The following is a 24,531-nucleotide window of genomic DNA, read 5'->3' on the forward strand; positions in this document are numbered from 1 at the left end:
CACTCTGCCCCTCAATAATCGTCAGCAAGAAGAAGATTCCTGGCCTGCATGTGTTATTAATGAAAACGAGGTCATGTAGCAAAAGGCTTTACATTCATATCTGTAATGATTAAGAAATGGAATTCAGGATGGTCTTGCCTTGTAATCCCGGCAAAATGGCAGTAATGATAGTGATTGTTCCTCCTGCTGGTTCATTAAAACCAATTTGCCAAGATGACTCTACAGCAGGTTTCTTTTTTTAAGGTTTTGGGGCTAAAAAGTGAAACTAAAGTAGCAAAAACCACATAAAAATGATCATATAACATCTGTTCTTGCTGTCACATGTTTTTTATGTCACCGCTGAAGATTCTGACTTCAGTAGGCTTATGAAGACAGTAAATGTTCTATTCTCCAATGTGGAGGGGCTTAGGGAGCTGCCTAGGATAGCATGAAGGGGAGAAACAGCTGCTTTTATCCACAAAAGCCTGCAACATGAACTCAGGAGGACTTTTTTTTCCCATGGTTGCCTGCCTCTGCATCTCCGAGCATGGCGTGGCTGAGGGGTCTGAGGGAGCCTCGAAAGTCCCTGATGAGCGAGGGAGTAATCTCTGTGTATGAGAGCAGCAGCGACTTCCCTCAAATCCCATTTCACAGCGGCAGAAAATGAATATTCTCTGCGAAAAGAGGAAAAAGGAGACGTTTAATGCGTCGTGACAGGCGAAACATCCGGTGTGGAGCGAACGTTTGGAGCACACCTTGAGGATCGAGCTAATGCTGTGTGTCTTACCTGCTCTCTCCAGCAGCCTGTCACTACATAATGGTGCGTTGTGACTCGCGGCCTACTGTACCGAAGAAGTCACGAGGGCTCTGTATTTGAAACCTTCAGTGCAGTAAAGCGGTGTAATTTCAGCTCTGTGTCGAGGGAAAATGGACCAATTTCTATGGTTTACCATTTGATTAGGGGGTGTGAATTAAGACGTAAATGTCATTAGTCGTCATTTGAATATGAATGAGCTTGAAGCTCTGACTTTGAAGGTCAGCTGAGGGCCTGTCTGATCTATTATGGCATGTTGAATAACTAATGTTCATACATCCATGACCTTATTCAAATCAAGATGACATAACCCACATTATTGGAAGCAATCCCTCAAGGAGGAATTCTACCATTTAGCTCATCAAGTGTGATTAAAAGCTTTTATATTATTAATGTGATCACATGGTTATGTGACATAGAGGCTATATTTTATTGACTTCAGCAATAACTCTGGAAACTCATCTCATGAAAATGTATCTGGAAGCCTGTGCCCGCTTGGGGGAATGTGTAACAAAAAAAAAAGAAAAAAAAAACCTGCAATGGAGCTTATCAAATCTCACAGTGCTCAGATGGTTTGTACATGCTCCTGAATGGGGAATATTCAATCAAATTGCTCCCCGCGTGAATACAGAACACAAATGTTTCTACTCCTCTGTGAGCCTCGAACATCGCGGTACGCCCGTGGCTGCAGGGACTTCTCTGCAGCGAAGAGAAGGCCAGCTGAGGGAGTTTGCGGAACGAGGAATGACATGAATCAATGAGCAAAAGAGTGAGAAGCTGGTTGTAGCTGAATGTGCTGCTGAGTGGGAGGACGAATGGGAGATGGGGAGGGAGCTGGGGGTCCACAGAGAGCGTTACTCAGCTCTCTGCAGGGGTTATGTTCAACTGAATTAATCTGTTGTGAAATGTGCAAGCGCTGCCTGGACTGATGCCTTGTGTGCACTGGAGATTGGAAAGAAGAGTAGGGGGATGGGGAAGTGGTGGGGGGATCCGTGAGGCTATGTCATGAAACAGGATCTGAAAAGGCAAATTCCCCCAAAGGGTTTGACTCCTTCCTCCCAAGCCACCCTGTCACCCCTGTATTGCTCTGTCTGAACCTATTCCTCCACCCACGCATCCGCCATCAAAACACAAGACACATCGCCAATGGGCCACAGTGGGTATAGTATATAGGCATACAGTAGAGACCATATGTGGTAGTAGAGCTCTCCTGTGGCTGTCAGCTGGCCAGGTCTTCTTTAGCTACAGTATTATACTCACGTTCTTATACAAGTAAGTTCTCAGTAGTACTTGTTGTTTTGTAGTTGACTCCGACAACATGTAATAAAGCGTTTGGTTCGATGTAAAACAGTTAAGAATTACCTAATCTCAGGTATGGTATGATATGGTAACTTCTAATGCTTTCTTTGTCAGAATGAACAAACATAACAAAAACAATGCTGTTACCAAACAATGTGTGTCTCTTAATCCACTGCGCTCTGCAGCCATCAGGCAGCATCAGGCCGTTTGTTGTTCTCATCAAAAGTGTAATTTACTGCAGTTATGACAGATTTTCTGTCCCCTGCTACTGTGTTGAATTATTAAATAGAGATTTAGTGAATCATTTAAAGTTAGCTCTAAATCAGTTTGAATTTGGCGCATTGTCAACTTGCCATTTCTCCTTTATTATTGTCCATATATAGGTGTGTTAGTACAGTACTTCACATCCATATGTCCTATTATTAGCTAACACAGCTACCCTAGACATTAACCAGCACAAGATGTAGATTGTTCTACATCGATTCCTTTATGATGACTTAGAGGCTGATCACACAGAGTCTCAATAGTACTGTATATTGTGCAGGGCTCCAGGGTGGGACATATCACAAATGATCTGTTTTAGCATCTGCGTTAAGTTAGATGAAGGAGTTCAACATTTTGGAAAAATAAGCCTGGCTTCTTTCTTTCTTTTTTTTTTTTTTTAAAGCAAAATGAGAAGATTAATATCAATCTCATGTCAGTACATTAACTTTTGAGTCATAGCTGGGAGGCAATTAGCCCCAGCTTAGCCTGAGAAGACTGGAAGCAGGGGGAAACAGCAAGCATGGCTCTAAAACAATTCACGTATTAAGATGTAATTCAAGCTATGTATCTTGTTGTGAAATGACGTAAGATGGATAATTTTGGACGTCCTGGACCATTTATATTGGAATGAACAAGATAATAGAACATATTATTTTGTCTGCTTAAGTGTATTGAACTTTAAAAAAATACAGATGTGACACTGGTATTTATCTTCTAATGTAAATTTGTTTTCACAAAAGTTATTCCCGAAACTATTCTTTCAGGCTACATAATTGTTTTAGTTGCATCCTGGAACTACCAGTTAATTGACTGCCAGTTACAGTAGCTTCCTGTTTACTCCACTGGTTACTAGTGAGTATTTTGCCTAAGGTGTCACCCTTGTTTCTATTCTCATTTCTCACTGTGAATAAAGTTTAGCTAGCAGACACATGATGGTAGTAATATTTTGCCTTATTTACTTCATCATGAAGCGGTGAAGCAACGCCGACACTGACTATTAAAACTGTGAGGAGGAGATGGGAAAACAGATGTCTGATGAGGAGAGAAATAACGCAAGAAGAATTTTTAGACAGGAGAGAAGGCGAGCAGCGATTCTGATCAAGACGTAAAGAGACAGACTGATCGCATCCTGCCGGCGCTTCCTTCCCACCAAGTTCAGAGGGCTAATAAGCAGTCACTTGGGACTGGCCAATTAGCACATTAGAAAGTGTTGTTTAGATCCACTGTGGCATGTGTCTGTACAGATAATGTAGCTGCTACGAGTGCCACGACAGATCAAGACCTCAGAACTCAGCTGGTGTCATGTAACTCCGCTGCTCATGTCGACATCAACTGTTCAGCTCCTAGTTGAAGTGGTAATCTGCATTTTTTTGGAATGTATTTTGCATCTTTTGAGGCATCTTCTGTCTTTTTTTGCTCAGCACTTCCCAGACATCAGTCAGCCAGTGTTCACTTAAGTGTCTTCTAAGCGCCATTATGCTCCTGCTGTAACAACCTATCATTTATTCTAACTTATATCTCTCACTATAGATATCACTGAGGTTAGACCCTGACTTTCTACAACTGCAAATGTTTAATGCACTTCAAAGGAGACATATAATGCTCATTTTCCAGTTCATAATTTTAGTTTGGGTTTCTACTGGAATAGGTTTATGTGCTTTACAGCTCAAAAAACGGACTAACTCCTTCTGTCTGAAATGCTCTGTTTTAGTCCTAGTCCACACATGCGCAGGTATTTTTAAAAAAGGATTTTTTTTTCCTTCTCCGGTTTATAAAAAATGTTGTCCACACCAATGGTATGAAAACGCAAACGCAGGCTGTCAAGTACACGCCAAAGCAACAGGTGGTGATATAAACTCTACCGTAAAGCCATGTTTGCCAATAAAAAGCCTTCCAAACAAAGGAGACAAGCCAAAAAACCCTGGTTTTCCTGTCCACACATAAACACTGAAAACTATGTTTCTGAATATCTTCACCCTGGCAGGAGTTTTCCAAAAGCTCTGTTTTCAGTGACCTGAAACGCCGTTTACGTGTGTACGGAAGGCCAAAACGCACAGAAAAAGCTTTGTTTTAAGAAATACCCGTGTACATGTGTACAGGGCCTTAGCTCCTGTCTCTTTAAGGCCCTCCTTGGTCAGCTCACACATGCCTGAGCCAGAATCGCTAACAACAGATTTAGCTGTGCTACATTAATTCTTACGTGCCAAACTAGCCGCTAGGCATAAATTATGCAAATGTTTGACATGGAATCACGGAATTAAAGGCGGGACGACTGATGAGGCGTTTCAGGAGCAGCGTTTTCTGTGGGAGAGAGGAGCTTCTGTTGATGCGGACTTTGATCTTTTTAACTTTCAGGATCTTTCACATGCACAAGAAGCTATAAAAACACTGAAGGGAAGGAAAAAATGAAATGGCAAATACCCAGACTGGGAGCTCAGAGCATCAGGGGAGTGTTGGTGTTGTTTACTATCAGACTATCACACTTTAATCTCACATGTTACTTTAAGTCAAAAATACCAAACTGACTTCATTTTTTATTCATTTAATCATGTAGCTGATAAGCGTGTTGCAAATACCCAATGCAATGGTAACGTTTTCAAACTATGCACCCATCCATACATTTTAAATATAGCTTGTCTTGCTCAAGGTTGTGAGGGGGCTGGATGCCCATCCCAGTACGCAACAGCCCTGTCAGTCCCGGTCCGAGCCCCGTCAGTCCATCACAAGCCTAACACTCATGGACAGAAAAACACATACACCTACAGGCAATCCGAGTATAACCTGCATGTGTTTAGTCTGTGGGTGGGAACCCAGCTGGTGTGCAACACATGATGAGGTGTGAGGTGACAGCCAGCGCTACTGAGCCTTTGTACCACCTCTATATTATCTAGCAGTAGACACAAAGTAGTCATTAAAATCCACATTATCACAGATTTTTTTGACGTTTTACTCTGCTTAGGTTAATTTACTACTGGTGTACATTCAAAGGTTGTGCTTGGCTATGATATGCTAATACTCCTTAGTTGGTATAGTTCATATAAAAAAATGAATTTTTAATGTATATATATATTTTTTTTTGCGATTGTTTTGACACCCAGCAGTAGCTCGTGACTTGGTATGGTCGGACCCCTCTTCAGCTGAGTTGTGGGCATTCAATGTGTCATCTTGTTATTCTTGATAGGCAGCCAGGTGGGCAGGTGTGTCGGGTCTGTCAGTGTACAATCTGGGAAAATGCGCACTCTGCAGACTGTGCTTTCATCTGGGGAGAGAGGGACCCTACAGTACATAAATATGAGTGATGTTTGTTTGTGTGTGCGTGCATGCATTGCATTTGTGTTATGCGCTGTGGCGTGGTTGCCACTGCGGCACACAGCGTAAATATCCACTTGTCTTCATGATAACGCCGCCTCGTGCATAAATAACAAAGATGAGTTAACATTAATAGCCTGCGTGATTCTGGGAGGATTCTGAGGATCTATCTATCTTTTTCTTTTTTTCTTTTTCACACTGTCAGGGCTCAGTGGATTGCGCCTGTTTGGCAGGCTGGAGAAGTGAGGTCTCATCCCCGTCTGCAGGTGAAGGTTTAGACAGCCAGAAGTCAGAGAGTCTGGGGATTTACAAAGATAGATAGAATGAGAGGAGCTAGAGGCGCTTAACACACATTCTGGTCAAAGGAGCATTGTTTCAACGTCCGACTGCAAAACACTCACAAACACCGAAGACGAATAGCTCCGTCGCTATCAGTAAGAGCCGGGAAATCAATTCAGTGATATATGGCACCGTGTAGCTGCATGTTTTCTTATTTGCCTTGAATTCTAGTATTCTTTTATAACCCAAAAATATTCTCTTTATCCTGTATTTTTTCACTTGTTTTATTACATTCTCTCCTCTGACATGTGTTTTCATGTCTAGCTGCTTTCGTCTCCTCATCTCCTCATCGCTGCAAATCCATTAGTGAATGTAACGAGGGTCACACAGGGCGACCCAGATTGATAATGCAGTATGCCAGAGGCAGAGTGCTGTCACAACCGTCACTAACTTGGCTCTCCCATCCAAGGCTGTTGCCTGCTGAAACAACAGGCTGGGAGCCATGTGAGTGAGACTTTATGCAGCATAGCAACAGTGTGCTGGGAGCGAGTTACTCCTCTGTCTAAGCTGATTTGACACAGTCAGGTGAAACAAGTTCTGAGTTTCGTGGGGAAGACTTTTTCTGTGCTTTCCTTTTTTCTTTTTCTCTCATGCGGTGGGTTCACCAGTAGACCTGTCTGTTCTAGGGAGTCTTTCATAGATGGACACTCGCTGTGAAGTGATTTCAGAAATTCTTCCAATGTATTTTTTATTCATGCACCACCTTTCTCCAATTCTGTCTTTCAATCATGAGCTGTGACTTTTGAACACAGAAAAAAGTGGTGATCTTACGAAGGAAATGGTAGCTGTCATGTTAAAAACAAAATGGGTCCAGCCAACAATTTGAAGGATATAAATGAACAATGTGAAATGATAATTGCTGTTTTTCCTGAATTTGTTATATATTTTTGGTCTAATAGCCACACTAGCAGTGTTGGTCATTTGGCCCACCAGTTTGGTCCAGACTGAAATATCTCCACAGATATTGGATACATTTTAATGAATTTTAGTACAGACACCCATGGTCCCAAGAGGATGTTAGCCAAGGACTAATGTGTGTTTTTGTGTGAATTGTCTCAGCAAATATTTAATGGATTTCCATTAAATCCTAAATCATAATTACCTTTGTAGCTAGATTTGTGAGATCATGTGATCTTGCAAATACATCTTCCTAAGCTTCAAGCTATGCGGTTGTGGCCGGACACACAGTGGTTGAACCAATCAGCGTCCTGTGAGGAACTGCCAACCAGGAAGGGTTTGGGTCTAAATCATACATTGTGTGTTTTAGGTTGTGACAGCCAGCGAGAGAAGCAACCGTTTGATTTTTAACAACAATGGCAGCTAAAACCTTGTTAAGTGTTTGAATAACCAACAGGTTCCACTGGTGTTGATCTGACCAGCTGAAGTTACAGCAGCTCTTGATAGACAGTGATACTAATCACCTGCAAAGTAATTTTTGAAAGTGCATGCTCGCTTTAGCAGCGTCTTTCAAGATGGTTCTGTTTAACAAACCATCTGGTGGCTTTGGGTAAAATCTGCTGTCATCGTTTGAGCTAACTCCTGTCCATTTTGCTGTAAGCAATCCTCTCCCTCCTCTCCATAATAAAGGTGGAGCAGTAATCGCCAGGCAAAGCAGCAAAAAGGAGGATCCTGCAGAGACAGCACCACCTTTTTATGGAGTTCTCTCTCCTGGTTGGATAAAGTGGGCAGGGATATTAAAAAAAATCACTTTTACTGCATGAGGAGGGAAGGGAGAGACTTGGGTTACTGACCAGACACGCTTTAACAGTGATTATTGTTGGAATGTTGAGCTATTTAACACTGAAAACACAAACACAAAACAAAAAACATCACTTATAGCAGCTTTAATTAAATTTGCAATTAAGGTCCCCAGAGGATAATTTCTAATGAGTGGTCTCCTAAATTTTTATCCATTACTACTAGCAAGTTGACATTTTTGTTTCAGAGTCAGTTCTCCTGAAAACAACAAGATGGATTCCCATAAGGCTGCAAAATATACTATTTCAGCATTGACACTGCAAATGTACGCATGCGCAAAAGTCACATCGCAGTCATTTCCATGACTAATGATGATGATTTATGGGTTCTTGGATACAATCGAGTTTGTTGGTTGTGAGCGACATGCAGCCTCTGCATGCATAGCGAACCACCTATCACAATCATTCTTGATCAAGTTACCAGACATAGCAGGGCTGGCTTTGGTTGTTTGATAAAATGAACTCCGCTACAAAATCACCATTTTAGAATGATTAATTATTTTTACATCGAGCTATTGAAGTAATCTGCTGAAAATCCCTGTATTCAATCATATATATTGCAGAAAACCCACGTATCACAATGACAGTTGTTTTACAATATCATCAAGCTCTAGATTGCCATGAACTTTGATACATACATTCAAAGTCCCAACAGGAAATCATAAAGATAAGATATCATGTGGTCCACTTGGATTTGGTTTATACAGAAGCCCTTAAGGGCCATGCATTCACACATTTTATTTCCTCCGTTTTCCCTGTGATAACGAGTTAATTTCATTTGTTTTCTTGAGATCTCGAGTTATTATCTCGAAATAACAACTGCAGTTTTCCCGAGATAATGGAATAATTTTCTCAAGATCTCGAGATAACGAAACTTTGTTTTCCCGAGATAACGATATAATTAATTTGAGATCTTGAGAAAACAAAACGATAGTGTAGTATATTAAATCATTGCAGGAAACATCATTCAGGGTAGCAATGTCAGAGGAGCAGGAGCATATCGATCACCGCATCAAATATCTTTTCAATCAAGGCCTGACACAGGCTGAAATAGCATTACGCCTTGCTATTACAGATAATATACACATTAGTGTGCGTAATCTAAGAAGACGGTTAGCAAGGCTCAGCCATATCGGCGGCGCATTCTAAGTGAGCCTGATGTCCTCGTTAACTACATAGCTGACCAGCTACGAGGTCCCGGGCGTCTCCATAATCTCCGGCCTATCATATCACAGTCATTATCTCGAGATCTCGAATTAATTATATCGTTATCTCGGGAAAACAAAGTTGTTATTTCGAGATAATAACTTGAGATCTCGAGAAAACAATTGAAATTCACCCGTTATCACGGAAGAACGGAGGAAATAAAATGTATGAATGCATGGCCCTTTAGTGCTTCCGTAGGTTTATGATTTGGTAAATACCTCCAAAACTAATGATATTCCAATCAGCCTTACCTGGACTTTGTGTTCAGTGCTAATGTTAGCATGTTAACGCACCGAACCAAGAAAGATGAACATAGCAGATGTTGCTTCACCTGCTGAACATTAGTATGTTAGTGCTATCATTGTGACCTAGTTACCATGCTAACATTAGCACTCAGCTCAAAGCGCTGCTGTGTCTGAGTTCATCCTCACAGAGCCGCTAGCATGGCTGTAAACCATTTTTAGACTTTGTTCCATTAAGTGCAATGACTGTGTCTCCCTGCAGCAAACAACGCTATAGTAGTTCACAATGGGTTATATAATGTCACATTTTATCATCAATAAATCATCACATTCATTTTGAGACGCTTCTATAATTAACACATACAAACAAGGTAATCTCCAAGAAGAAACTGGGTCCCACAGGGTCAGCTATAGGGGACGCTTCATGACAAAATGAGGTTGGTTATTGCACAAAAAAGAAAAAGTTGTCTTGCTTTTCGAGCACCTTATGACAAGAAGCAACAGGGTTTATAGAGCTCACGAGCATGAAGTAAGTAGCCTGAGATAGAAACTAACAATTATCTTGACCCCGGTCAATTAACTCAATGCTTGTACAGCAATTAAGATAGCAAAATTAATCTTCACTAACATTCTGACACTTAGCGCGTAGCATCCTCAGATGAACGACCCATGACTGTCTGGATATTAGATGATGCTTTGATAAGAAAAGCAGACCAGCGAGCTTATGTGTTCTTTCTCTCCTGTCACACATTTGACTACAGCGTCGCACAAGTGACAGAGGGGACTCTGCCAGTGTGTAGAGATGAATGTTTTCTGCCTCTGCACATGGCCTGATCTGTCTTGCTTCAGCCCCTCTTACATCATGGCACGTGCCCCCGGGCTTTCTCTCTACAGAGCAGGCGTTCTGTATTTAGAGCCTGATTTATACACAAACACACATACCACTGGGAAAGGAGCAATGAGTGTTCTTTCCCCTGCTGCAATTGCCAGCAATATAATCATCTTCCCACACTTCAATGTGCCTTTAAGGATAGCATTCAGAGACAACGGGACTAAAAAAGATCTCATGAAAGCAAACAGTAATTTAAAAGGCGTGAGTGAATGGAAAAAACGGCGAGATGGATGGTTTGAAATATTCTGAATCCAGTCAATTCAAGCTAATCGAATAACCAAAAGAAGCGGTATTTGTTCTGTTTTTCTTTCTCCAGGTCCATGTTGCCATTCTAATCTCCCATCTTTTCTTCTCCTCTGCATGGTGTGTGAGATTTGCCGCTGAGCTCAATGGGCACCCTGCAGGTTGTGTGAACAGTGAGCTGATCCCGAAGAGGGATCCACCTGGTACAATGAAAAAGGAGACACAAAAAACAATTCTCACTTGTGTTTTTTCTCTACCTGTGTCTCTGTCTGTCTTTGTTCTCAGGTTGTTAGAGAGCTCCATGTTCAACGCAGAAGTGAAAGAGGGAGAGATTCTGCCTCCTACCATTCAGAGGCTGATGAAAGGATACAACAAGTACCTCAGGCCTTTCTTTGACAGTAAGGAAACTGCCGACACATGCAGCCATGGAAATGACAGAGAACTCAAGGGAAATGTGTTTGACAGAGAATGAGAGGGGTTCATATTCCAATGTTGTGCTTACATCTCCCTTCTGAGTAATATACACTGACAAGAAGGCATTTAAATGTACTGCTCATGTATATTATAATTTGAGATGAAGTCAAATTTATCTTTGAAATGGGTTTATCCCATAATTAGCTTGGATGTTATGGAAATACATAACACTGATATGCGGCCTGTAGAAGGGTGCACGATATATTTAAGTTCTAATATCTATATGATTCTAAATATACATTGTTGTTGGTGGATTAACCGAGATCACAGCTGCTAATACATGTTGAAAGTTATTTTCTGATTTCCAGCAGGCGCCTAGAGAAACAAAGTCTACCTCAGCGAGCGCTTTCAAAGGAAGCATGTTATGTCATTCCTCACAAATCCCTCTCTAGCGTTATTGTCCTGGGATCCGGGAATCCGTCACAATGGGATTATGGTTTGTTCACTCGCTGTTTGATCTGTAATAACACGTCGGACTTTACCAAGGCGAATGCTATTCAGCACAAGCACGAGTCCCCCCGCCTAGGAACACACGTTTGGCGCACGCTGATGGTAAAAGCAGTGGTAAAGCGAGAGGAGCGTCTCCACACACCCACACACGTATTAGCATTACCAGCACTGTAGTCTCAATCACAGGAAGTAAGCTGTTGATGTAAGCCTGCCATTGGCCGATTATTTCAGCAGGCATTCTCCTTCCTTTCTGCTTTCTGTGTGTTACCCTTCAAAGTCCCCATTGCTTTTTAAAAAATAAAAACAAAAACCTCCGAGCAACCTACACCCACACAGCAAAATTTGCATATCAATATCTCAGCCTCAACTGCTTGACTATAGCTCGCCCTACTTTGGCCCAGAACCAAGGCGTATGGCCGCCAGTGGTCTGGTTACCACATCTGGACCACCTGTGCTCATTGTTGTGTTTGGGCCGAGTAAAACCAATTTTGCAATGTGGGAAAATGGCAAATTTGATGAAGGTTTGGAGAGAGACAGAGAGCTCGTGTGAGCTAGTGAGTAAAAGGGAGTGTGTGAAAATCAACAGAAGTGTCCACTGATATGAAAACTTTCCTTGATCATGAAGCCTAAGGTTACTCTACAGTTCTTTGGTCTATCAATCAAGCGTGTGAACTTGACTGCAGACTGGAGGCTCTGTAAATGGTGACATTATATATACACACGTCACCTCTATGAAACCTCTGTATCCTCACTGTGCTGAATTATTATAAAGCACGAGGCTGTTTATGTCTGGCATTAGCATATGTCTTTGATGATCCGATCACAAGGGGACAGCTCATCACTTCACACTTAGCGTTAGGCGCCTGGCCATGCATCTGGAGTGACCACTTGAGATTGCGTGCCACTTTTCTGCCCTATATCCAAATAAACAGGAACTGACACAATGCTTTGTACAGAAAGGGAGAAAGAACCTAATGTTTAACACCTGAAGAATATTCAGCAGGAGTTCATAAAGCTTCCCCTAACTCGACTGGATGTTGGTGTTATATTATCCCGGCCATTCAAATTAATACAAAAAACTCAATGTGGCACATCATTATATAGACTGACCCGTCAACACCCCCAACTGTTACTGACTTCTCGCATCCCTGCCTGTTTAGTTCTTTTCCTGGGATTTAGCAATTTTAATGCCAGAGCTCACCTCCCATGTGCAAATGTTCCACCGAAACTAATGTACTCCCTGACACTATTTTTGCAAGGGTACAGTCTCTGTATCCCGAGCTTAGCGCCCCCTAAGACGACTGTCATTGGTTTAAAGAAATACAAACAGGCCGGAGTGTTTTCCTCCTGCAGCAGAATGATAGTTGGTTCAGCCAGAACTTACTCGTGCACTCCTCTCCAATGTTGTGCTTTGTATTTTCATGCCATTTCTAAGCCACACATACAGTAAGAGCTAAAATATTTTGGTTTGAGGTGCAGGGTGTCACTGCTTGTAAATATCATCCTCTGGCCAGACAGCTCCAGGCACAGCCAGTAGGTTGGCTCAATACAGTCTGACTCGGCATTTTTTGAAGCGGATTGCCCCCTCACTCCAAACTTCATCATTATTTTTAAGGCTCAAGTAACCTTAAAGGATTAGTTTGACCCTTTGGGTAATATACTTATTTGCTTTCTTGTTAAGAATTGCTGGAGAGGATTATTACCGCTCTATATGTTTGTAGGCTACTTATAAAGCTACGGTCAGCAGATGGTTAGTGTAGCATTAAAAACTGCCCGACCCTGTCCAAAGGTGACAAAATCAAGCTATAAACAGACCGAAGTGTTTTGTTTTCACACTTTAGGTTTTGTACGGATTAAACAAATGAAATACAAGTTATTAAGTGAACTGGCAGGGGGATTTTGTTGCCTTCAGCAGGCCTTAAGCAAGACGATCTTTGCCTTTATGCTAGGTTACGCTAACTGACTGCTAGTGGTAGCTTATATTTACCATACACACATGAGAGTTGTATCGATCTTCACATCTAACTCTCTGCCAAAGCTGGAATAAGCATTTTCTCTGAAAAGCTCACCTATCCCTTTCAAGTGAAACTGCAGTGAAACTATCAGCCAAATGTCATCATATTTTTAGTTTTATGAATTTTTCATTTTTTTCTTCACAGGACTTTGCCCACGCAGCAACAGTAGGCACACACAAAGACTCAGACAGTATCTGCAATATGACAACAGGCTCATTAATCTCTCTCAAAGAAATGAAGATTGATAAGTGAGAGGAAAGGAGAATGGGAAGATGAAACGTAGGAGAGCAGCAGAATTACCCCTCTTTGATGGTGAATCAGGGAGAACTAATTCCCTCAAGGAGGTTCACACTCGACAGACTGCAGCTGTTGATGTGCCGGCAATGTGGGGTCTTTTTAAATATGCTGTCCTTCGATAACCTTTAATTACACAACACTATACTTTATTATACAACCTTATATCCATATGCCTCCTCAAAATACCCTGTTACGTCATATAACTAGGACACGTGTATGCATTAACACTCAGAGACAACCATTAAAGCATAAGTGTAGTGAAATGATGGGGATTATACAGTGTTAAACATACAACAGATGACAGGTCCAGCTGTTTATTAATGGTGTCTTCTTTGTTTCTAGATGGTCCTGTAACAGTGGGTATGAGTCTGGACATTGCCAGCATTGACACCATCTCAGAGATCAACATGGTAAGACGATATGTTTATGCTCTACTGACAGTGTCGGGAAGAAAAACTCTCAAAATTTGAGTGGATACTGCACAGAGAGTGGAGCCTGGTTAAACATAGAGACAACTCCTTAACAACTCCTTGGCTCTGTAAGCCATCCTCCCCTTAATGGTGTTGCACTCAAATGTGTCCCGACGGCTTTGTTGACCCACGTTGTCAGGAAATATGAAAACATATTTTTTCTGCATGGCAAAAAGATGCAAAGCAACAGAATAAATGTTGATGAGCTTTTTAGGGAAAATAATATACCCAAAGGTTGCTCCTTTGTATTCACCAACATTTTGATTAGTAACTGTAATTTTGTTATTTTTTTCTCTGTAACTGTAACGAATCACAGTTCACATTCATTTTGTGATTTGACAGTGGTGTAAGGTGGTAACGATGTGCAGGCTGTTATGCCCTATTGCTCGTTATTTATGAAGCACACACACACACACAGGCTCTGAGAGCAGGGGAGCTGTCCACTCACTGTGGTGCTGAAATGGCTGCTGACTTTAAAGGTGCACCATGTAGTTTTGAGGAAACCAATTTAATCAGAAGGGAACGATCTTATCCTATTTCTGCAGGAAAACTTTACTTGAATGACTGAATAAAGCAAATACACAAACTGACCTTAAAGGACAACACAATTTCATATTGTTTTACTTTGTTTATATTTGGCGGACCCTGCCACCTTTATAGCCTCAAACAGTGTTCTGGGGACCTTATTTTCCTCTGAGAACAGCTTGTTTATTCAGTTATGGAAAAAAGTTTGTATTATTATCTCATTAATATTGTAAATATTAAAATTCTGAGTCTGAATCTACATACTGCCCCTTAAACAAAAGGCATTAACCTCAAGAGTGCACTCCTGTTCGATATAAGGGCCAGAGATTATAGTAAAATGAAGCTATGGCACATGACTAGAAAGAAGAGAGCTGCAGTATTTAAAAGCAATAAACATCATGTCCTGAAAACTGGCCGGCTACACACTCAGCAAAACCCCAATGATGGTTTTACTGCACTACAAACAGCCTTATTTCTGCCATATCCTGCATATTCCACACAGTATCTTAGCACTGCTGTCAACATGTGGTTAGTAAACAACAGGGCCTGGACTTAACAGTGTACTCCACATAGTCTACAATACCTGCTGCATGTTTGTCAACACACCACTGAGGGCAGCGGTGTAGATGCTGAGGCCAGCTGAACTACTGCGTTACTGCTGGGACGAGGGCCGTCTGTGGACTGTTTGTACAGAAACTCGCAGGAATCCAATTTAGGGAGCGTTGCTACCCTCTCCTCCGGTTCTTTCCTGTCCTGTCTTTTCTTACAATCACCTTTGTGTTTGAATGGCATGACTGCTTGCTTGGCTTGCCTTGCAGGTGTGCTCAGCTTGTCATTCCAGACAGACATTGCGCTTCAATAGGAGTCTTGTTATTTGTCACATGATCAAATTGACTTAACATTGACAACAAGTTACAATACCCAGCAGTCATCATTGCATCTGTATGTGACAATATTATATTATACAATATACTATAGTATTAAATTATAGTTTATATAGCAAATGTAAAAAAAAAAAAAAAATTAGTGTTGAGACTTCTTGGACTGCAGACATGTTTCTGAGTCAGTAATAAAACATGCCCACAGAAAGCTGGCTCATCACCAAACAGGGCTCACTCGTGCCACGGGCCCCAGTTGCTCTGCCTGCACTGTCTATAATTATGTCCCTGTAATTTAATTACATAATGCTGTTAGATGTAACTAGTTACTTCTCAACACTGCCTACTAATTAAAGCATTTTGACAACAAACCCCAAACTGCTCAAGTAATTAAGTGCAGCATGCAGTTGTTCAGTTTACGGCTCGGTGAGTTTACTAATGTCCTGTTAACCTTACTCAACCCTTTCAACCTGAGGCCAAAAATGTTGTTTTTGCCCTCAAACTCTCGTGCTAGTTTCAAATATAGATGCATTTACACGTTTTCACAATAAAAGAGAACATTTGATGTGAATAATTGCAGTCGATGTCTTCGACAAGAAAAACCTACATTCAATCAGTGACATGTGTGATGGCATTACTACAGCATTAAAACCACTAACAGGCCAACATTTGTCAAGTTCAACAACAGATGTTGGGTTAAAGCTGACTAAGCTTTGCCACATGTCAAACTATGTCACTCACTCTTTTCAACTTATAGGGGTCAAGTGTCAGCACCTACAATGTGAATTATTTAAGAGATAATAATCAATCAGAACTGAAGTGATTAGTCAGTTAATCGATTGGTTAATATGCTGAAAAGCTGCAACAATTTTAATAATCAATCAGTCAGTGGGATCATGGGAGTTGTTGGCTTCATTGATAAAACATCCACCATGCCTGGTGAAACTCAATCAACGTAACTTGAGACCAAAACTATAACAAAGGTCCAGTCATTTTTAGACATTTTAACTTCAGTTTTCCAGTTTCTGAAAGGTGAATACTTGTTAGCTGTCTTTATCTTCTATGACAGCAATCTGAATATCTCTTGAACATAACAAGCAATTTGAGTACCAATCGATTAATTCACCAAATACTTGGTATATTGGTCGATAAGGAACATTTGCAGCAGTATCATCATTGATGACACATGCAGCTATTTACAATAGCAATAGTGAACTTGAGCTTCTTCCCCAAGTTTGGGAGATTAAGACACAACCAAAGCTGATCTCCATAACAACAGACAAGAAGAGATTACAGCAAAGCATGGTAGTTAACTGTGCTTATTTGTAACTGGACTATTGACATGTTGATCGACAGCGAGATGCACCTGTCAGTTCATGGATAAGCCTCACTCAACAGTGGACTGATAGAGTTAATCCTTCTGGGACTCAACATGTCTGGCGAGGACACTGCACTCACAGCATGATGCCACGCAACAGAGGAAATTGATTACACGGCTCCACGTGATGTGACAGCAGGACTTTTAGAATGGATGTCCTACACAAAATATGTTCGGTGTCCTAAAAGACCAGAATGGACTTGCTGACTTGTAGCAGTGTTGTGGATTGCTGTTGCTTCAGGCACAGAGGGGCTCAGGGACCTGACACCATCAATACCCAGCAAGGCAAAGAAAGCCACATGCTGACAAGCTTGTTTTGCAAAAAAAAACCTCACTTGTACTGTATGTCAGCATGTTATTGACATGCCTATTAAAGTACTACATTAGCTGTGTTTTGACCTTTGATCTCCAATCCTGCAGGACTACACTGCCACCATATTCCTCCGTCAGCGCTGGACAGACGAGCGCCTGGTGTTCGAGGGCAACAAGAGCCTGAGCCTCGACGGGAGGCTAGTGGAGCTGCTCTGGGTCCCCGACACCTTCATCGTCGACTCCAAGAAGTCCTTCCTGCATGACATCACCGTGGAGAACAGGCTGATCCGCATCTTCCCCAACGGGACCGTCCTTTACGCGCTGAGGTTGGATAACTAACAAGCCTGTTGGTTTATGTGTTTGTGTTTTTTTTTTATTTTTTGCTCCGACAGACAATGAAAAGTAGGCCAGGCAATGGGGAAGAAATTGGCTGAGGGAGGAAGCGTGGGTTGAATTTGAGATAATGTGATTGCACAGAAAGGAGTTGTGTCAATTCTATTACTTGGGTATTGGACTGTATGAGTACAGGAGCACGCGATCTGTCAATGGGAAGAGCTGTGGGCTATCGAGGCCACACAAGTCCCGTTAGCACCTTTTCCAGCGTTTATTGCTCTGTGTGCAAGGGCTTAACATCCGACGAGCTCTTGGCAAGCTCCTGGAACGTGCCTTGGCTTTTTGATTAGATACCGGGCCAAGCAGACAGGTTATAGATAGAAAGGTTATGGATGATCCAGTCAGCGAATTTGTTCAGCTCTTTTAAGCCTGTCATGATGGGATTTACACATCCTACAGTTTTAGTGTCAAACGCTTTAACCTCAGCCTGTCTATGGATTGTATAAGAGCTGTCCGGGCCCTGATTTGACTCCACTGACTCAATGCCTCGTCGTGCTGAACTTCTTTTCACGCATACATTTTGGTCGTGGCTACACGTGTTCTGGTTACACAATGAGAGGGAAACAAACATCACATGGGAGACATTCTCACTGTTCTAATGGCAGATTTGTAACTATCATGGGGGGGAAACATGCGTGGGTGTCATGTTATAGCAAATTGGATTGGGTATTCAGGCTCAGGCCGCACAGTCGATTATGTCCCTATACATTCGTCTGTGAATTTTTTATTTTTAACGAGAGTACGACATTGTTATGTGAACAGTATGACTGCATTTGTTGATTCGTGCTGTTTTGAATGTCTTCATGGACCAGCACAGTGTAGTTTCTTGGCTCTAACCCTGACAGAGGAGATGTGGAGGAGGGGAGCGAGTCACAGTCAGAGAGCAGGACTAGTGAGGGTAAAACAAGCCAGAGAAGATGGTCAGGAGAGGGACAGCCACCTCAGGGATTTGGTGCTGTGAAGAACTACAGAGTGGTGTGAGAAATGTGAGGTGTGGAAGGAAACGGACAGCTGTGGTAAATGTTTCAATGCTGCGCCGCGGGGAATACATGAGAAAGCACTGAGGTCATAGGAGCTAAAGGTTGAGCAGCTAGGAGGGAAGATTCAATTAGAATTACTGTATGCTAGTTTTATGGTTCAGGAGGGTGCGGGTCATATTTGAGATGAAAATATGATGAAGTTCGAAATCAGAAATCCAAGTTTGAGTACAGTAATGAACCAGAGATGCCTGTCAGAGAAAGACTCGTATAAATTGGTGTCACAGTTAAGGTGCATGGTAGACTGAACATGTGGTTTATTTGAGGGTCCAACTCCATTTTCCATTTTTAGGTCAATGTGCTTCAGCTTACTGGTGTATAGAAATTGAAATAACACTTCATTTTACAGGTCTGCAAATTTCATGGTATGTTGTTGGTAATTACCAAGTTACATATTTAAAATTTAATTGAAATCATCCCCCCAATTACCACAATAATAACTTTATTTTACTGACCTGCATAAGCTAGACAGAAACTAGTCGGAAATTAAGCTGCAGCGACTCATTTCAACTGAGTGACCTGCTGAGGGGAAGTGTACAGAGATGTTACAGCTGTATTAAATGCCTATTGGAAAACAGCACAATGTTCTGGGTAATTTTCAATGGTTTAGGTTGTCATTGTGGTAATTTTGGGGATAATCTCAAAGGAATTTCAAATAAACTGCTTTGTGATTGCCACCTACATACTATGAAATTTCCGGACCTGTAATATGAAATAGAGCTCGACCACATATGCAGTTTTTGGGGGCCAATGCCAATACTGATATTAGGGAATAAATAAGTCAGATATTGATATATCGGCCAACATACACACATTTTTTGCATTTGATCCCTCAAATGCGGTTATCAACCACTTGTGAGAAAGATATGTAGCAGAAGCAGGATATGTTACAGTTTAACCTTAACTTAAGATTCTTAAGTGCTGACTGCAGCAACTCCTAACTGTTGGGAAATACAATTATGTCGACAGCCAATAGAGGCCTCCAGAGATGATGTGTCATGGCTGCATCACATCAATCGTCAGAACACACCCTGTCACGATTCAGACTATCCATCATTCGCTGTATCGAACATTTCTGTGTCCCAACATATTGATGCTTGCAAGATAGAAAAATGTATAGAAGAGACTGCATTTCCTCTACAGTTATGTCGACGATAGAAATGTATGCAATGTGATGGGGGCGGAGTGGCTGTGACGGAGACACCACTCACCCTGTTAATAGACATTGTAGCATCAAAATGATTTTGAAGCTGGTATGTTAAGGTTGAAATATAGAAATATATAGCAGCCATTTAATGATTTTAATATTTGGAGGTCTATAAAATGTTTCTATATGAATCAAATACATCTTTCATTGTTTCTGCTTTTCCAAAGTACAGAGCTTGATCTAATTTTGTTTTATTAAATTATTATTGGTAAGCGTACATCCTTTTCATGTGCGATGTCTTTCATATATACATAGCCTTCAACAACTTTTACAACAACATGTGAGCAACATCAAGGAGCATTCATGCATGCTACTTATTCTTAATTGAAAGACCAAAGTTGCATCATTCTTTTGCCCTTAAGACAAATTTAGGATGTGAGAGGCTCTCATAAAGGCTGGTCCAGATTAACAGCATGACAGCAATGCAAAGAAAACCCTTCATTATTCTTTACCAGTGCTCTTCATGTGCCATAGAGGATTCAATTAATGGATTTCATATACATCAAAAACCATGTCAGCTGAGACAAACAGGGAAATAACTCACAAATCTTCTCTGTTGTTTGTTTGGTCTGAGTTGCAACCTCTGCGCCACTGTTAAAAAAGACGAATACTGCAGGTATCCTCTTTCCCTTTCAATAACAATACTTCTGTTTTTTAGGATTACCACCACCGTGGCGTGCAACATGGATCTGACCAAATATCCCATGGACAAGCAGACCTGCACGTTACAACTGGAGAGCTGTAAGGACACCTCATACTCAATGAAGAAATGTGAAGTGTGCAGCTTCAAGCTGTGGCACAGAGTTGGTGGGTGGGCGGGATGTCAAGTGAATGTGATCAAACCAAAGGATCAAACAGATCACACACTCTCATCTTCTAAACTGCTGGGGTGTGTATGTGCCTGTGTGTGAGTGTGTGTAAGACTACATGCTTAAGTCACACAGCAGACAGAAATTGCAGGGGCAATTCAGATCACGATGGAGTATTCTCCTGTGTGTCCCTCATTAATGACTGTTATGAAAGCAAAGATGAAGCTGGAAGATGACTTGTGAAAATCTCTTAAAGGGATAGTTTGCCAAATGACTCTTGTTCGGATTTAGATGAGGGGATTGATAACACTCTGTTTGTCTGAAGCTAGACGCAGGAGACCATTAGCTTAGCCTGTTAACTCAGCTTTGTTAGCTTACCTTATTACTTAGATTTAAATCAGGGATGAACAGCTGACCTGACTTGTTTGTTTAGTCCATACAAAAGGCTAAATGTAAAAAGGAAAAGCTGTGGTTTTATTGTTCATGTGCTGCAGCGATTTCTTGGTGACGAGGCGAATTCATGACGACATCAAGAATCAAGACTTTGATTTCTGTTCGCATAAAGCAAAGAAGATACAACATGTTAATAAGTGAACTTCAGAGATGTAGGTACAGAGCTAAACTAAACAAAGTTTTCTTTTTTACCTGGGTGGCCATAGTGGGGCACTGACCCACACACACACACACACATATCCAAAAAGCATTCATTTACCATTTCTCATCCAAAACGACTTACGATAAGTGCATTTAAAAGATAAGTTGTCCTACCAATCCCAGCACAACAGAGTGAGACAAAACAAATATAATATAAAGCTTCAGTCCTTTATTCTTATAGCCCTCAAAAACTAATTGTATCTCCAAAAGTTTGCTTCATGTAAAAGAAAACAATATATCGTCAAACAGTTGGTTGGAACTAAGGTCCTGCCTCTCAGGGAAAAAGAAGACTTCCAGCAAACAAACAAAAAGAATTAAAAAAAAAACTGGCTTTGTTACGGCAGGAAATGCACCTGAACACTGGTGATTTGGTGTTTTGGTGAAAAACCAAACGCAAAACCCAACATTTGTTTGTTTACAACAGAAGTCCACATGGCACCTTTAATGCTCAGATGTGAAGGTGCATTTAAACCCTTTTCGAAGCTCCTTTCCACAAATTGACTTGCATTTTCTCTAGTGCTTTTCTCTACCGACCACTCAAAGCACTACTCTAGACTCAACCATTCACACACACTCACACACTGACGCCATCAGGAGCAGTTTGGGATTTAGTATATTGCCCAAGGATACTTCAGTGTGGGAGCCGTGAATCAAACCAACGACCTTTGAGTTGGGCGACCCCACTCTACCTCCTGGTCCAGAGCCGCCCACTCGAACTACTCCTCTACTGATCCAAATATGCTTTTTATAGCAGCCATTCACCACAAGCCCTTAGGCATCCTATTCTTTTGTCAGTCCTGCCCCTGATAGAAGCCCACCTAATTTTACAAATCCTTTAAACTCATATTAATATGCTCTGCCAGGAGGCTTAAAACATTGTTCACTTGTGAAGAGTTCTGAAACATATTCCTATAATATAAGGGCAAGATTTGCCAAATTTTGACACATTTTTAATGGTTTAAAGTTGAAATGTGGTGGCAGTTTGTGTATAATTGAAGCAAATTGTTATTAAGATTAAATAACAGGAAAAGACGGATTTTTTGGCTCTGAATGAGATGGGAGGAAGAAAAAGCCCATCGCGTCTCTCTCAGCCTCCCTCGCTCCTCTGCCTCCTTTGCTTTACACCTCGCTTTTCCTCTGTGCTATTTAATGACAGCCAGCCAGGCTAAGCTAAGTCTGATCCCTGCCAGAAGCCCACCAGGACCTTAGTGCCAAATAAAACATTTAACGGCAGCTCCAGTCCCACTTAGCAGACAAAAAGACATCTGGAGGTTAAAGTTAGGTAACTGAGAAGATGATGGATCCTTCCTCGGCTGCTTCAATAATTCCAGCCTAAATATCTGCCTCTCTCTCTCTCTCTGTGTGTGTCTCTCTTTCCTACAATCTCTCTCTCTCATCCTGTCGCTCTATCTCTGCTGTTTTCCTCTCTGTCACTCTCTCCGCTCCTTCAATCTCCATCTCCCTCTTGCTCTGTCTCTCTGCCTCTTTATGAAGTTGTATATTCAAGGATTCATTCCTTTTAATGCGGTGCCAAAAGTGGATCATCTGCACAGGAGGGAGGCTTAAAGAGTGCGGCGTTGTGGGAGGTTGCTGGGTGTTAAGATCGGGAATGCGGTAAAATATTAAGTGCGTCCCGACCGCAGAAAGAGCCAGTGACAGTCTTTTGTGACATTCAGTGGTGGCCCCTTTAAAAAACTCTTTGATTGTTGGATGTGACTACTTGTTTTCAAGGGGGGACAGGGCAGCGGAAGGTTGAACGTACCCCCATGTTACTAATTTCCATGCTATTGCACAGCATGTCACTACCCATTTGTCTCTCTAACTTGTACAGTAATGTCAGGGCTTCAGGTCAGGAAAATAATGAGTACTTCTAGTCAGATAATTACAATGAGAGAGGAAACAGTGAATTTACAGGACCTTTAAGTCACCACTGCCCTTCATTAGGGGACTTTGCTCCCAGCATCATGGCTCACATTGGTCAATAAAACATGACTCTGTGTGGGTTTAAACGGGAAGAGCAACAGCAAATTAATGAGCATTTCATGTGCAACAGTCTGCAGAGATGTACTCCAGCTTCAGCCGACTGCACTTCCTCTGACTTTTCTTATTCTCTTGCTCCCTCTGCAGACAAATTAGAAGAATACACCCAAAGAGATTTTCCCTTTCTAATAAGCGCTTCCTCAATGAATGTTACCATAGGAGCCACATCAGTTCTTATTAATTGATATCGTTATTGTTACATGGTGCTTTCGAAAGCACTGCCACACGTAGCCGTGGGATCTTCGGCCATATTAATAGTGGATGCCATCTTATTACATGTTTTATTAGGTTTATCAAGGCTCTCCAGGGCCGAGTGCAATATGCATGATTAGTCTGTTATGGAGGGAGTAAAGCTCTACATCAGCGCTTTTTTGTATCCCCTGTGAAGACGTAAATAAACACCACGAATGCATTTCCATTAGCGACTCCTGTCGGGTGTCAGTGTGTCAAACTGCGTTAGAGTGAATAATGGGACTATGTTGTGTTGCCGCTGTGACAGCAATAACATACATGAAACATTAACATTGTATTTTAAAGCCAGGTTGTTGTAGGTACAGACTATGTTGAAATCATGTGTTGATTTAAAGGCAGGCGTCACTTGAGTGAGCACTTCATACCCATTTGCCTCTCAGGGGGTAACGTGACATCTTGAAGTAGCTTTTCTAAGGTGTTTTCAAATTCCCTTTAGCGCTTGCCAAGTGTTTCTCTTGTGCTGGTATTTAGCATCAGAGGGTATTTACCACCCACGACGGGTTGCAATCCCAAACAACTCAACCATAAGAGGATCAGGCTTTAGCGTAGCTTGAGCAATTAACATTCCCAGCTGTTCCCACCACAGCTACTTTGAAGTTTAGTGAAAACTACTAATGTTTCTGTGTCTTCATCATCACCATCATTACCATCACCATCATCATCATCATCATCATCATCATCATCACCACAGGGAGGCTGATGTGTAATGCACTCGTCATATTTCCACCTCCACAAGCATTGAAAGTTCCAGAAGGAAATGTAAAGGGCTGTGTTTTACCCACTCTATAACACTGACACATTATCGGCTGACAAGTAAATGTCAGATATTCACCCTCCTTGTAGCGGGTAAAAGTGGGTTTATCAGCTGGTTAAAGGCACAGCGCATCCAAAACTGATAATTCAGTCATGATCTACTCACCCCCCTGCCGATAAGAAAGTCAGGTGAAGTTTCATAGTCTACAAAGCGTTTCTGGAGCTTTACAGCATAATAACTAT

General features: G+C 41.6%; 1 protein-coding gene across 1 annotated transcript in view; it reads left to right on the forward strand.

The window, feature by feature from the left end:
• Window positions 1-24,531, forward strand: part of LOC311270472 (gamma-aminobutyric acid receptor subunit pi) — a 57,936-nt gene that overhangs the window by 26,109 nt on the left and 7,296 nt on the right. The window contains exons 3-6 of the mRNA XM_084375369.1: window positions 10,630-10,742; window positions 13,923-13,990; window positions 17,252-17,469; window positions 20,439-20,521. Coding sequence (XP_084231495.1) covers window positions 10,630-10,742; window positions 13,923-13,990; window positions 17,252-17,469; window positions 20,439-20,521 — 482 coding nt within the window. The remainder of the gene's footprint in view (window positions 1-10,629; window positions 10,743-13,922; window positions 13,991-17,251; window positions 17,470-20,438; window positions 20,522-24,531) is intronic.

Source organism: Pagrus pagrus (genome assembly GCF_965226575.1).
Source record: "Pagrus pagrus genome assembly, chromosome: 15".
NCBI classification, from domain to species: Eukaryota; Metazoa; Chordata; class Actinopteri; order Spariformes; family Sparidae; genus Pagrus; species Pagrus pagrus.